A 15,184-nucleotide genomic window follows, 5' to 3' on the forward strand; every position below is an offset into this window, starting at 1 on the left:
GATTGGCGTCAATTGTGTGATCGGAAAAAACATTTCATCTCCAAAAGCAAGAAGCCCCTCTGTATCTCCAAATTTAGACTCATCTTTATGATTTGCTTGTCTACGATATTTGGCTATAGTCGTCAACAAAATCAGCTTTAAATAAAAAGCCAGCATAAAAAAGCCTTTTGTGTATTTCGGATATCGCCTGTAAGTAATGCTGGTATTTTTCCACACAAAATTAGTGGTCTATTGTACCCCCTGTTCTAAACTCTAACTTTATGCGAGATTTCGTGTCCTTTGGTTTATATTTGTGACATTTATAACGGATGCAAAACCAGGAACAATTTGAGTTGCTGGTCCATTTCAACTCCTATATATATATATTGCGGACATCTTTGAAAACAATAGACTTAGCCCTTCTGAGCCTAACCCTACCCTTGTGAAAATTTTCGTGAGGATCGCACGATATTGTCAATCTGTATATAAATAATAATCCCCAACCTGTGTTGTAAAGTGCAAAAATATTACAAAATATACACTTCAATATTATAAGTCATATTGAAAAAATCGCATGCGATAAAAAATATGAAAAAATAGAAAAATGTCACAAAATACTACAAAATCTATATTAACATCATTATTGGCATCTTTTTATGCGATTTTTTTAAATTTTATACTTTTATGCCAAAAGGGCATTCTAAATTTACAAATTTTGTTAAAATCGCTCCAGCCATCCTGGAGATATAAGCATTCTAGCTAACATCCCCTTCCTTTGTATATATTTCTCTATATATATCCGTTATATTTACTATCGGCATCTACGTAACGGTCAGAATTGACCTGTTCGTCTATTTGTGATTCCGCCAGGATAAAAAATATTCGCGATTTAATGGAAAATGTGACTTTTATTTAACACAAATGTTGTGGATTATTTTACCCACTAAATATTACCCGATGACCATCAAAATTGGAAGGCTTCTGCCCAGCCCTAAGCTCTAGCCCCATGCTAACTTCCGCTTTGATTGGTCTATAATTGCGACCTGTAGAGCAACTGCAAAATCAGGAATTTTTTCAGTTTTTGGTCCATTTCGACCCCTAAATGTTGTGCGATCATCTCCAAAAGAAATAGGGTTCTATTAACATGGACAGACGGACAGACGGACGGACGGACATACATAGCTGGATCGACTCAGCTCGGCGAGTGGCCGAAAAATGGCTCGTGAGCTGAACAAATTGCAATATTCCATTCGGCAAATATTGAAAAATGAGCTCGGTGTAAAGGCATTGAAATTCCAAAAAGTGAAAGAACTTACACCGCAACAGAAAGAAAATAGACTCAAAAGAGCTAAAGAGTTGCTTCGCTTGGCTGAAAGTTGTGAAGTGGTGAACTGCCGAATTTGGTTTTCTCCGAAGCGAAAACATTCGTTGTCCAGCAGTTTGTAAACAAACAAAATGATCGTGTTTCCTTGCCAAAAGGTCAGCTGAAAATGTGCACCTTCGGTTGGTCACCAGAACTCAAACGCCGGCCATGGTGATGGTGTCGGCCGCCATAAAAGCCGATGGTCGTATGAATCGACCGTGGCATCAGAATAATTGCCGAATATGATCGCGAAAATATTCTGGAGGGTATATTAAAGCCTTGGGTATGCAAACATTTTGGCCTCAGACCTTGGACATTCCAACAGCACTCAGCACTATCGCACCCAAGAATGCTTAGAAAATGAGGTTCCTCGCTTCATTTCTACAAAAAAATCTCCGGATACCAATCCGTTGGACTATTGTGTCTGGAGTATTTTGGAAAGCAAGGTTGGCACTCAAAAATACCAAAGTGTCGATCACCGGTGTCAAGTGTCAAGCAAGCGCTTCGCCGGGAATAGGCCAAAATACCGCAGAGCAACATTCGGGCATCGTGTGACGGTTTCATTGGCCGTTTGAAGGCCGTAATTCGTGCCAAAGATGACCAATTCGAGCAAATCTAAACTTATTCTAAAATTTGATGCTATTTCGGACATTTTTTCCTTTCGTTTGACTTTGTTGCAGTTTTTTATCTCACCCTGTAATCAAATACAGTTTATAAATACTTTGCCCAATTATATCGAGATCGGTTCAGATTTGGATACAGCTTATATACATATCTTTGTCCGATTTGCCTTTTATTGTGCACCAAACTTGTAATATTAGCCCAAATGGGCTGGAATTGGGCGCTTACAACCAAGTTGAGCCTAGAAACAAGTATTTCCAATTTGGGGAAAATCGGTTTAGATGTAGCTATATCTCCCATATATATTGTCCATCCGATTTGTTATTTAAGTCCTCCGCGGCCATAATATGCCCTCCGTAACAATAATATTCGAGGATATGTATCAAAAATAACAAAATAACATATTCAACAAATTTTATCGAGATTGGTTTAGTTTTGGATATAGCTCCCATTTATGTATTTATCCAATTTCAAGTTAATTGAGCACCAAACGGGTATAATGAGCCCGAATTGAAGAAGCACGAATGCTCCGGCAAATTTAGTAGAAATCGATTCAGAGGATGCTATTCCTCTCATATATTTGTTCCTTCGGACTTCAAATTATAACTATAATTATAATTGGTATGATTTAGTTCTCACAAAAAAACTAAAGATCTACTAAATATGCAAAGGGGTGTAGGGTATCATAAAGTCAGTCCCGCCCGACTTTAAGATTATCTTTACTGGTTTGTTTTGAAATCATCAATTTTTGATTAGGATATCGATTATTATAAAAATTCACAATTGTTAACAGGAATCTTTTCAAACTATTTTACAACAAATCTACGATTTCTTGGTCAGAAGTTCCATGAAAAAAAATACCATTTGGTCAGAAATTCCTTGATTTGAAACATTTTTTTTTTCAATAATCCAACTCGTCCGGAGTTTTTGCAAAAAAATCCACATGTTTTCTTTTAAATTTCCCAAACTTTTGTGTTGGGAGATCCTTGAGGTAAAAAATAAGTCCTTGAATTATTTTTTTTTAATCAACGATTTTTTGGTCAGAAGATTCTAGAAACATTTTTTTAATTCACGATCAATTTTATAAAAAAATCCACAATTTTGAATCAGTCCAAAGTTTTGGTTAGCAGTACATTAAAAAATTTAGTCCGGAGATTTTTGAAACATTTTTTTGGCTTGGCTTGTGGTAATTAGGCGTGAGGGTCCTTGAAAAAATGAAAAACTCATCATTTTTGTCCAGTTGAATATTTTGTTTTTTTTTTTCAAGAATTCTTGATTTTTGGTATGCATCAATGATGATTTTGTAGAGTATCACATGGTTGGCTCCTTTCCGCAGAAAATTTATAATATAGCCCTCGGTTTTTAATGCAGCTGATTCCGTCGGATTTTCTATATTTTTAAGATATTGGCATCCATGGTTCTCGATTTTAAATGACATTTTAGATACCGTCCGTACCGTAACGTAATTTTATCACGTTCCACCCTGGTGTATAAAATAAATATCCACCAAAAAACATGTATCACAACACAAATATTTGACCAACATTTAAGAGGTGTTTGGTTTAATGGCATACAAATACATACATATAAAAATATTTAGCCGCTTAGCAGCAAAAACGAAGTCACGTGATTTGAAGCAGAAAACTATCAATCCAAACGCACACATACACACTACTACATAAATTTTCTGTGGCTATTACACTTCATGGATATTCTATTTTAATAATGTCTAAATGAAATAATAGTCATGTTTTATTTATTTGCTGCACTTAAATTTTATATTTATACCCTACAACACTATGTGTTGGGGGTATTATAAGTTTGATTGGGCCAAAAATTATGTAACACCTCGAAATGATTTCCCACATAGGAAAGTATATATGGATCTTCCTATCTCGCCGAGCTGAGTCGATCTAGCTATGTATGTCCGTCCGTCCGTCTGTCCATGTTAATTTGTAATCACCCTACAGGTCGCAATTATGGCCCGATCTTCTCGAAATTTAGAACGAAGGTGGGGATAGGGTCAGAATAGAACCCTTTTGTTTTTGGAGATGGTCGCATAATATTCAGGGGTTGAAATGGACCAAAAACTGAAAAATTTTCTGATTTTGCAGTTGCTCTACAGGTCGCAATTATAGACCAATCGAAGAGAAATGTAGCATGGAGCTATAGCTTAGGGCTGGACAGATTCCTTCCAATTTTTATGGTCATCGGCTAATATTTAGTGGGTTAAATAGACTTTAACATTTCTGTTAAATAAAAGTCAAATTTTCCATTAAACCGCGAATCCCGGCGAAATCACAAATAGACGAACAGGTCAATTCTGACCGTTACGTAAATGCCGATAGTAAAAATATCGGATATATGTAGCGAAATATATACAAAGGAAGGGGATGTTAGCTAGAATGCTTATATCTCAAGAATAGTTGGACCGATTTTGGCAATTCAGAATGCCCTCTTGACATAAATGTATAAAATCTAAAAAAATCGCAGAAAAATATGCCAATAATGATGTCAATATAGATTTTGTAGTATTTTGTGTCATTTTTTTATTTGTTCATATTTTTTATCGCATGCGATTATTCAATTTGACTTTTAATATTTTGTAATATTTTTTCAACTTACAACACAGGTTGGGGTCATTATATACATATTGCATTTATCGTCCGATTCTCACGAAAATTTTCATTAGGGTAGGATTAGGCTCAGAAGGGCTAGGCCAATTGTTTTCAAAGATGTCCGCAATATATAAGGACCAACAACTAAAATTTTCCTGATTTTGCAGCCGTTATAAAGGTCACAAATGGAAACCAAAGGATACGAAATCTCGCATAAAGTTAGAGTTTAGGACAGCGGGTACAATGAACCACTAATTTTGTGTGAAAAAATACCAGCATTACTTACCAGCATTACTTACAGGCGATATCCGAAATACACAAAAGGCGAACTTCTGGCTTTTTTATGCTGATTTCGTTGACGAATATAACCAAATATCGTAGACAAGCAAATCATATAGATGAGTCTAAATTTGAAGACACAGAGGGGCCTCTTGCTTTTGGAGATTATCGCGAAAGATTTAGGGGTTCAAATGAATCAAAAATAGAAAAAAAGTCCTGATCACACAATTGAAGCCAATCGACACGTCTGAGAAGATTAAGTTAAGCACAGGGAAGACTTCTGACATTTTGGATGACCATTGGATATTTAGCCGTAAAATGGACCACAAAAACTAACAGCACGACGGAAATTGTCTCTGGTCAAAATGCTAAGGGTAATATAAGGGCAGTGCGCCGTGACATAATTTCAAATGCGAATTCTTCCAAAATGGATTTGGACATGAGGGGGCTTCTAACATATAGCATTAGTATCTTTTAAATTCGGACTTGTATTGCCCATTTGGTGCACAATTAATTTGAAATCTGATAAAAATATATATGGGAGCTATACCCAAATCTGAACCGATCTCGATAAATTTTGGCAAAGATATTTCTGAGCTGTATTTGATAAATTTCCCTGAATATCGTTGTTACGGAGTGCATATTACGGCTGTGGGTAACATATATAACAAATCAGATGAACAGTATATATGGGAGCTATGTCTATATCTGAACCGATCTTCACCAAATTTGACATACTAGCTTCTAGACTCAATTCGGTCGTAAGTGCCAAATGTCATCCAATTTGGACAAATATTAGACGTTTGGTGCACAATAAAAAGCAAATCGGACGAAGTTATATATGGGAGCTATATCCAAATCTGAACCGATCTCGATTTGATATATTTCCCCAAATATTGTTGTTACAGAGTGCATATTACGGCTGCGGAGGATAAAAATAACAAATCGGATGAACAATATATATGGGAGCTAGAGCTATATCTGAACCGATTTCGATCAAATTTGGCATTCTTTTTTTTAGGTCCAATCTGATCGTACGTGCAAAATTCCATACTATTCGGACTGATATTACACGTTTGGTGCACAATAAAAGGCAAATCGGACAAAGATATATATGGGAGCTATATCTAAATTTTGACCGATTATCTCCCATTTCAATAGGGTTCGTTCTTGGGCCAAACAAATGATTTGTGCCAAATTTTATCTGAATAGGGCAATAAATGCGAACTGTACTTTGTTTACAAAAATACATGAACAGACGGACGGACGGACATGCATAAATCGACTCAGAACGTGATTCTATGCAGATCATCAAAAGGAACTATGGGTCTATCTCGTTTCCTTTTGCCTGTTACAAAGAAATGCACAAAGACATAATACCCTGACCACCTTGTGGTGTAGGGTATAAACGGGATCCTAGCCTCTTTTAATATCGATATTTTGCATTTCCACTTTAAGCTATTTTAAAAACTTGTGCTCAAATTAATTAACAATAAAACACAACTAGTATTGGAATATTGACATAATAAACAATTAATTACTCGTATTGTTAGGTGCGTAAACAACTGATGACATAACACGATAAAACCGGCAGGAAGCCTAACAGATTTTTATCAATTTGATATTAATTTTTACTAAAGTCTCGAAACTGAGCCATGTAGCCAATTATAATGATAATAATAAAAAATATTTGGCTTTGTACATTTCAAAGTCATTGAGTAAAGGATTTACAATTATTTTGGTCCACATAACATTATTGGATACAAGTCTTTCGGACCACAATGACAACAATTTCTTATTTGATTGTAAGTTCATTGTTGTTGCTGTTTTTGGTCGTCTCTCTTAAACGTAACTCTTCGGATGCAGCAAACTGCCCTCTGTACTCCCTGCAATTAAATCATCACGAAATGGCCCGTAATATTTCCGAGGCGTTGGTGGAAATCATTGAAAAGTTTTTCATTGGAAAATATCGTCGAAGGAGTTTTAATTTACACATTAAAGTTCAGAGTCGCCGAAATAGTTATTTCTTTGAAGATGTTGTTGATTCAATGTGGAGGCTGTTGAATGGTCGTATTGAGATGATCCTCAGCAATGGTGTACCGATACCCTTATCGAGTAATATACAATTTTGTATATTGTTGGTGGATTCAACGGAGTCACTGGAGTAAGTGGAAACATTTTATAATGTAATTATAGGGTGATTTTTTAAGAGCTATAGAAAAGTGTGTTTAAAAAACGCATTAAATTCAAAAAAAAATGCATAAAATCTTTATTTGATGTTTGAAGACTATTTCATCCAAACGTTGTTGTCGTCGAATGAATGCTTCAATTGAAGCTGGCTTGTCGACCTAGACATGAGCTTTAACATAACCCAACAAAATAGTGTAAAAACATTAATTCGCACAATCTAGGCGATCTAAAGACAGGGGGGGAAACGGGTGGTACCGTTATACAGGGGCTTTACGAAGACGTGGACCTACATACAAAAATTTTTGTTATAGCCTGTAGTACCCATTACGAACTTTAAATATGAAATAATTCCAATAAATACTGTCGCTAAAATCATGAAAATACTGAATATTGGGAGGTACCGTTATAAACAAGGTACATACGAGGTACGTTATATGGCTATACAAAAACGCATCAACTTTGAAGAAGTAAGGTCTGGATGCATTGGTATGGATGGTAATAGCATAAAAATGCCCATCATGTTCAACTGGGAGAAATCTGTTATATATACAGGGTGAGATGAAAAAACTACAATCAACTTCAGACTGCTGTCATTTCTAAGCCACTCGTGCGACAGCTGTTACAATGATTCCAGTGACTGCTCATTATATTGTTTACAAGCGTACAAAAGAATTTTGGTGAGAATTTTCCAGAAAAAAAGTTATTCGTGATGGAATTCAAGCGTGATAGTGCGATTTCTTTATATTTGACTGGAAAACCACAAGTGGCTATCATTAGAGCACTCCGGCATTTAAATGCGAATAAATCTTTTGTGTCTCGTACTATCGCTCGTTACCGTGATACTGGTAGCGTTGCCCGACGTCAAGGAAATGGACGGAAGAAAAGAGCAACATCAGCAGAAATGGTTCGAAAGGTAAAGAAGCGACTTGATCGAAACCCACGTTGCAGTGGCCGAAATATGGCTCGTGAGCAGAACATATCGCAATTTTCCATTCGACAAATATTGAAAAATGAGCTCGGGGTAAAGTCATTGAAATTCCAAAAAGTTCAAGAACTTACACTGCCACAGAAAGAAAATAGACTCAAAAGAGCTAAAGAGTTGCTTCGCTTGACCGAAAGTGGTGAACTGCCGAATTTGGGTTTTTCCGATGAGAAAACACTCAGCACCATCGCACTTGGCACGCGCCACCCAAAAATGGTTATAAAATGAGGTTCCTCGCTTCATTTCAGCGAACAATGGTCACCAAAATCTCCGGATACCAATCCGTTGGACTATTGTGTCTGGAGTATTTTAGAAAGCAAGGTTGGCACTAAAAATACCAAAGTGTCGTTCACTTCAAGAAAGCGCATTGCCGGGAATGGGTCAAAATACCGCAGAGCAACATTCGGGAAGCGTGTGACGGTTTCATTGACCATTTGAAGGCCATAATTTGTGCCAAAGGTGACCAATTCGAACAAATTTAAATTTATTCTAAAATTTGATGCTATTTCCGACATTTTTTGCTTTCATTCAATAACATTTGAAAAATGTAAATATTTTGGCGTTTGGGTTTGTTGCAGTTATTTATATCACCCTGCACACATAGTATATATTGCGCTATACATATATCCGATATATTTACTATTGAATTTTCTTTAACACAAATATTATGGTCTATTTCACCCACTATATTAATCCCGATGACCATCCAAATTGGAAGACTTCTGCCCAGCCCTAAGATCCAGCCCCATGCTAACTTCGACGTCGATTGTTCTAAAATTGCGACCTGTAGAGCAACTGCAAAATCAGGAAATTTTTTAGTTTTTGATCCATTTCTACACTTAAATATTTTGCGATCATCTCCAAAATCAATAGGCTTCTATTCTGACCATAACACCACTTCCATTTTCAATTTCGTAAGGACCGGGCCACAATTGCGACCTGTAGCGTGATTATTAATTAACATGGACAAACGGACGGACGGACGGACATACATAGCTAAATCTACTCAGCTCGGCGAGATAAGAAGATCCATTTTCTAGATCCATAATTTTCTAGTTGCAGAATTTTCACTCACTTATATTCTATTTCTCCTTTCCACAGATATCTCTACACGAATATTCTCAAATATCATCTCTACATCGAGGGTTCCTATTTCATTGCGCTCTACACTTGGCCCCTGCCCAATCATTACTACAACGACTTGTACACCTCGTCACAGCTGTGTCTGGATGCTGGCATCGCCCATGCTAACATTCTCGTCTATGCTGGTCAAAATAGCATCCTACTCTTTCACGATCTGCCCTTTACCAAGTTCCATTGTATGGCCAATGTACCGGTAATTGATAATAAATTCGCCAATGGCCACTGGGAGCATACGAAATTTTATGTTGCCAAGGCAAATAATTTGTATGGTTGTCCGTTGGTTTGTGCCACCTGGGAGGATATGCCATATTTTGAGGTCTTGCCAGAATCCAAGACCCCCTCAAGGGATCATTATCGAGGTCTTGAGGGAAGAAGTCGAATGAATTTTACCGTTAAAATGCGTTGGATGACAGAGTCGGAAATTAATCGAACGGTTTATGATGAAAGGGGCATGTTGAAGGAGGTAAGGGGGATTTGGGAACTTTTTAGATTTTTAATATTTTCATATTTCTTTTCCTTCCAGCTCTTCGACGAAGGAGCAGATTTTGTCCTTGGTGGCTTTCACTATAAACCCACCTCGTTTTTCGACATCTATACCCCCACCACTACCTACTATATGAGCACTTACTATTTTGTAATTTCGGCCAACACCGAGCCCTATGATCCGTTTGTCAAGCTGCTGCTGCCATTTCGCATTAAAGTTTGGTTGGTACTCATCCTGATGTTGGTGATTGGAAATGTCATTGTTTTTGCGGCCATACAAACCAATTGTCAATTAAAATACTTACTCTTTGGAAGGAAGCCTCAAAGGCCCCTGTACAATACATTTGTAATAAGTTTGGGTGGGCCGATATCCAGAGATCCAAAAATACCATTTGCCCGATTTCTGCTCATCGTATGGCTGCTGACGTCATTTGTGCTGCGTACTCTGTATCAGGGTCTGATGTTTCATTTTCTGAGGCACGATTATCACAAACTGCCACCGAAGACCATAAATCAGTTGCGCCGAGAAAATTACACGATTTTGATGCCGGAATACATTTACAACGGAGTAGAACATCTCAAAAAGCTACATGAAAAGGCCCTAATTATGAATGGCAGTGAACTGGAGAGTTTCCCCATGTTAAATCACCCGGAAAAATATGGTTACGAGAAACTTGCCGTTCTGACAAATCACGAACGTTTTGGGTACTTTAAATGGTTTCAACGTAACAATCAAGCCTATTATTTGGTGCCAGAGGTCCTATTTACCCAGAGGTTAAGTATTTATATGATGAAAAATTCCATTTTCTTGAATCGTTTCAATATGTACATCAAGAGCTATATCAATGAGGGTTTGATGCACCGCTGGGAGAAGTATTTGTTGACGAAAAATACATTTCGTAAAGTGAGGTCAGATGATCAACCCAAGGCCATGGGTATAAATGAGCTGTATGGTGCCTTGGATATATTGCTGATTTGTTTGGCGGGATGTATTTTGGTGTTTGTGGGAGAAATTTGTGTCTATCGAATGGGTTGTTGGTGGAAGAGGCTTCGAAGGAGGTGGCGAAGGCGTCAAATGAAATATCAATGGGTAGATTAAATATTAAAAAAAAAAAACAAATCTTTATTTATATAAATGAGGGATTTTAAAGAAATTTTTATAATTAATTTTTATAATTAAAAATTTAATTTTTATACCCTACACCACAAGGTGGTCAGGGTATTATGTCTTTGTACATTTGTTTGTAACAGGCAAAAGGAAGCGAAATTGACCAATAGTTTCACATTCTGAGTAGATTTATGCATGTCCGTCCGTCTGTTCATGTATTTCTGTGAACAAAGTACAGTTCGCATTTATTACCCGATCCAGATGATTTTTGCACAAATCATTTGTTTGGCCCAAGGACGAACCCTATTGAAATTGGAGATAATCGGTAAAAATTTAGATATAGCTCCCATATATATCTTCGTCCGATTTGCTTTTATTGTGCACCAAACGTGTAATATCAGGGTATGGAATTTGGCACATACAACCAAAGTAGGCCTGAAACCAAATTAGGCCAAATTTGATCGAAATCGGTTCAGATATAGCTATAGCTCCAATATATATTGTTCATCCGATTTGTAATTTTAGTCCTTCGCAGCAGTAATATGCACTTTGTTACAACAATATTTGGGGAAATATATCAAATACAGCTTAGAAATATCTTTGCTAAAGTTTATCGAGATCGGTTCGGATTTGGATATATCTCCCATATATAACTTCGTCCGATTTACATTTTATTGTGCACCAAACGTCTAATATTTGCTCAAATGGGACGAAATTTGACACATACGACCGAATTGAGTCTAGAAGGTAGTATGCCAAATTTGGTGAAGATCGGTTCAGATATAGCTATAGCTACCATATATAGTGTTCATCCGATTTGTTATATTTGTTACCCACAGCCGTAATATCCACTTCGTAACAGCGATATTCAAGGAAATATATCAAATGCAACTCAGAAATATCTTTGCCAAATTTTATCGAGATCGGTTACGATTTGGATATAGCTCCCATATATATATTTATACGATTTCAAATTATTTGTGCACCAAAAGGGCAATACAAGTCCGAATTTAAAAGATACAAATGCTTCGGCATATTTAGTCCTTTGAACTTTCAATTATAATTATAATCATAGCATGTATGATTGAATTCTCCCATAATAACTTTTAATTGTTATGCGAAGCTGTACTAAATTAGAAGAGTGGTGTAGGGTATCATAAAGTAGGCCGCCCGAATATAAGACTTTCTTTATTGGTCTTAATTGGAAAATTGCTACAACTTATGTTCGTTAGGGGTTCAAGGGCGTATACATTGTGAGAACACTTATACGTCCGAATGTACCAATTGATGTTGTGATTAATTGATAAACCCTTAAGCTAATTTAATGTTGTAACTTTTCAAAATGGGAACATCGAAGATCAATAAGACCTAAATATAAATGTTTTTCAAGCCAAATATATCAAAACGTGTGCATGATTTGCAAGGAGTGTATTTCAACTCAAAGAAACAAATAAACATCAATATAGCTAATTCGAGTGGGAAGTGATGGCAGACCTACAAAATTACCAACATGTTCCTATGGGGACACAAACACAAAACAGTTAACCAGTGTGACCCACTTTGACTAATCTATCATCTATCACAAATCTATCGACTATCACAAAAATTTTGATCATTCGTGTTAAGTTAAAAGTATGTGAAATGCAAAACACAGAGATGAAATCCTGTTGCAAGAATACCATCTCACCATCTGAACAAGACGTAATAGTTTTCTAAAATAATATGATTAAAATGTTTCCTCATGGCCTTCTATTAGAAGACCTACGCATTTGATGGCCTCCTGTAAAAAGACATTTTATAAAATCTACCTATTGGTGTCAAATAAAAATTATAACTTTCTTCTAAAAACAGACCTCTTTGTTGTCTTAAAAGACTAAATGCTGGTCTTCTATTAGAAATACATACTACATTTGTCTTCCAATACGAATTTTTTTGAATGAAAGTAAAAAAAATGTCGGAAATAGCATCAAATTTTAAGATAAGTTAAGATTTAATGGTCATCTTTGGCACGAATTATGGCATTCAAACGGCCAATAAAAAAACCGTCACACACTGCCCGAATGTTGCTCTGCGGTATTTTGCCCCATTCCCGGAGAAGCGCTTGCTTGCGGTGATCGACACTTTGGTATTTTTTAGAGCCAACCTGATTTTTTTTATGAAGTTTTGCATTTGAATAATTAAATGGCCTTTGACAAAAGTTGCCTATGCAGGTCCACGTCGTCGTATATACCCTAATGTAACGGTAACATACGGTATTTTTAAGATTTTAAAGAATTTTTAACGGATGTAATTTTTTTTTATTCAAAATTCGGCCCGACCGAACTTAAAGCTTTTTTTACTTATTAAAACCAAGTCCATCGTCAACTTTGATTCTCATACCAAAATTTCAAGTTTTTAGCAAATGGTTCCATTTTAGAAGTTTAGTACCATTTTTAAACTTTTTGCAAATTTCTAGTTTATATTCCGTTTGTCCAATGCAAAGTATTCAATTTTTAGCACATTTTAGTACTTTTCGTACGCTTCTAGTACGAATTTCCAGCCTTTTCACACACTTACGCCATGAAACTGACCTTTGTGCAAAATTTCAACACATTTCAGCTCCTACACAAAGAGAAGCACTTATATAACATTTTAAAGTACTAGATCTAGATATAGAAAGCTCATTACTTGTACGGTACAATTGTGTGTCTCTTAATACCATTTAAGTACGAAATCGAATATATCGGTTTGTTATGCGATGTTTTCATATGATTACTTTTCGAATGTTTAATAACAAAAATATAAGCCGAAATTAAGGTCGTTTTTCTTTTGTTCCACCTTAATGTACAAATCGAACTATATATCTATCCACCAAAAACATGTAGCAGACTACAAATATTTGTGTAACATTTAAAAGTAATCGTCGTAATTGTATGGGTGTGCATCTGCGTTTCGGGGTACGCTAGTAAACATGAAGTCACGTGATTTGGAATAAAACCACGCAGATATTAGTTCATGGATGTTCATTGACCATAAGATCAGGTTTTTAGCTTACTCTATTTATATTTAAATCAGGATTTATTAGACGTGTTTTATTCTCACTTTTTTATGTCTGCCATTATAACTTGCAATCAATCAAACCAATGGAAAACATTTTTTGTTATTTGGCAAATAAAATTCGACAAATTATTTTAATAATAATGACAATAAATGTGTTCCATCTAAAATGCTAGCTTTCAGCGCTGGCTAGAACTTTTTTTGGTTCTTTTTAAACAATAGATATTCTGCGTGAATGTTCGAAAAATATAGGCTTCTATTCTGACCCTAACCGTACCTCTACACAAATTTTCGTGAAGATCTGATTATAATTGTGACCTGAATATAACAATTCCAAATATAGTGTTTTAAGGTGAAATAAGTAAAAAAGCTGTAAGTTCGCCGGACCGAACTTTGAATATCATCCACCATTTGGAACGAATTAGGACATTTTCAGAAAAAAATAATAATAAAATAAAATTTATTAAATATTCGGTTAAAATCTTTAAAGTACATAATATCGGAAGTTGCCGATATATGGGGGGATATACGATATTGTTGACCTATATAGACAAATCTATGTCTAGGGGTAAAGTACTCACTAAGAACTCCTTGTGTACAATTTCAGACAATTCCGTTTAAAAATATGGCTAAACTCATCAAAATACCGCAGATCGGGGGGTACCGTTATTTGGGGTTTATACGATATTCTGGACCTATATAGACAATTCTCTTTCAGGCGGTAAAGTACTCACAAAGAACTCCTTGTGTAGAATTTCAGAGAATTCTATTAAAAAATGTGGATCAAATCATCAAAATACCGAATATCGGGGGTAGCGTTAATGGGGGCTATACGATGTCGTGAACCTATATAGATAATTATCTTCCGAGGGATTTTGATAAAATCATCAAAATCCCGAATATCGGGGGGTACCGTTTTATGGGGGACATACGATAGTTTGGACCCATATAGATAATTCTCCGCCAAGGGATAAAGAACTCACAAAAAACTCCTTGTGTGGGTTGTCATACAATTCCATTGAAAAATGTGGCTAAAATTATCAAAATATCGAATATCGGAGGTACCGGTATATGGGGGATATGCGATATCGTGAAACTATATTGAATTATCAGGAGGTAAAGTGCTCAAAAAGAACTCCTTGTGTGGATCTTCATACAATTCCCTTAAAAAATGTGGCTAAAATCATCAAAATACCGGATATCGGGGGGTATCGTTATATGGGGCCTATATCAAGACGTGGACCTGCACAAAAATACCAACGAACTTCAAATGCCAAATTTTTAAACAATTCCGGTGAATAATGTCGCTAAAATCATTAAAATACCGAAGAAAGGGAGGTACAATTATATGGGGGCTATACGAAGACATGTACCTGCACAGA

The 15,184-nt window shown here is 36.0% G+C and overlaps 1 protein-coding gene across 1 annotated transcript in view; it reads left to right on the forward strand.

The window, feature by feature from the left end:
- Window positions 1-10,757, forward strand: part of LOC101890300 (uncharacterized) — a 29,652-nt gene extending 18,895 nt beyond the window's left edge. The window contains exons 4-5 of the mRNA XM_005178072.2: window positions 9,134-9,638; window positions 9,699-10,757. Of these exons, the coding sequence (XP_005178129.2) occupies window positions 9,134-9,638; window positions 9,699-10,757 (1,564 nt within the window). The remainder of the gene's footprint in view (window positions 1-9,133; window positions 9,639-9,698) is intronic.
- The last annotated feature ends 4,427 nt before the right edge of the window (window positions 10,758-15,184 follow it).

This window comes from Musca domestica, unplaced genomic scaffold (assembly GCF_030504385.1).
Source record: "Musca domestica strain aabys unplaced genomic scaffold, Musca_domestica.polishedcontigs.V.1.1 2, whole genome shotgun sequence".
Classification (NCBI taxonomy): domain Eukaryota; kingdom Metazoa; phylum Arthropoda; class Insecta; order Diptera; family Muscidae; genus Musca; species Musca domestica.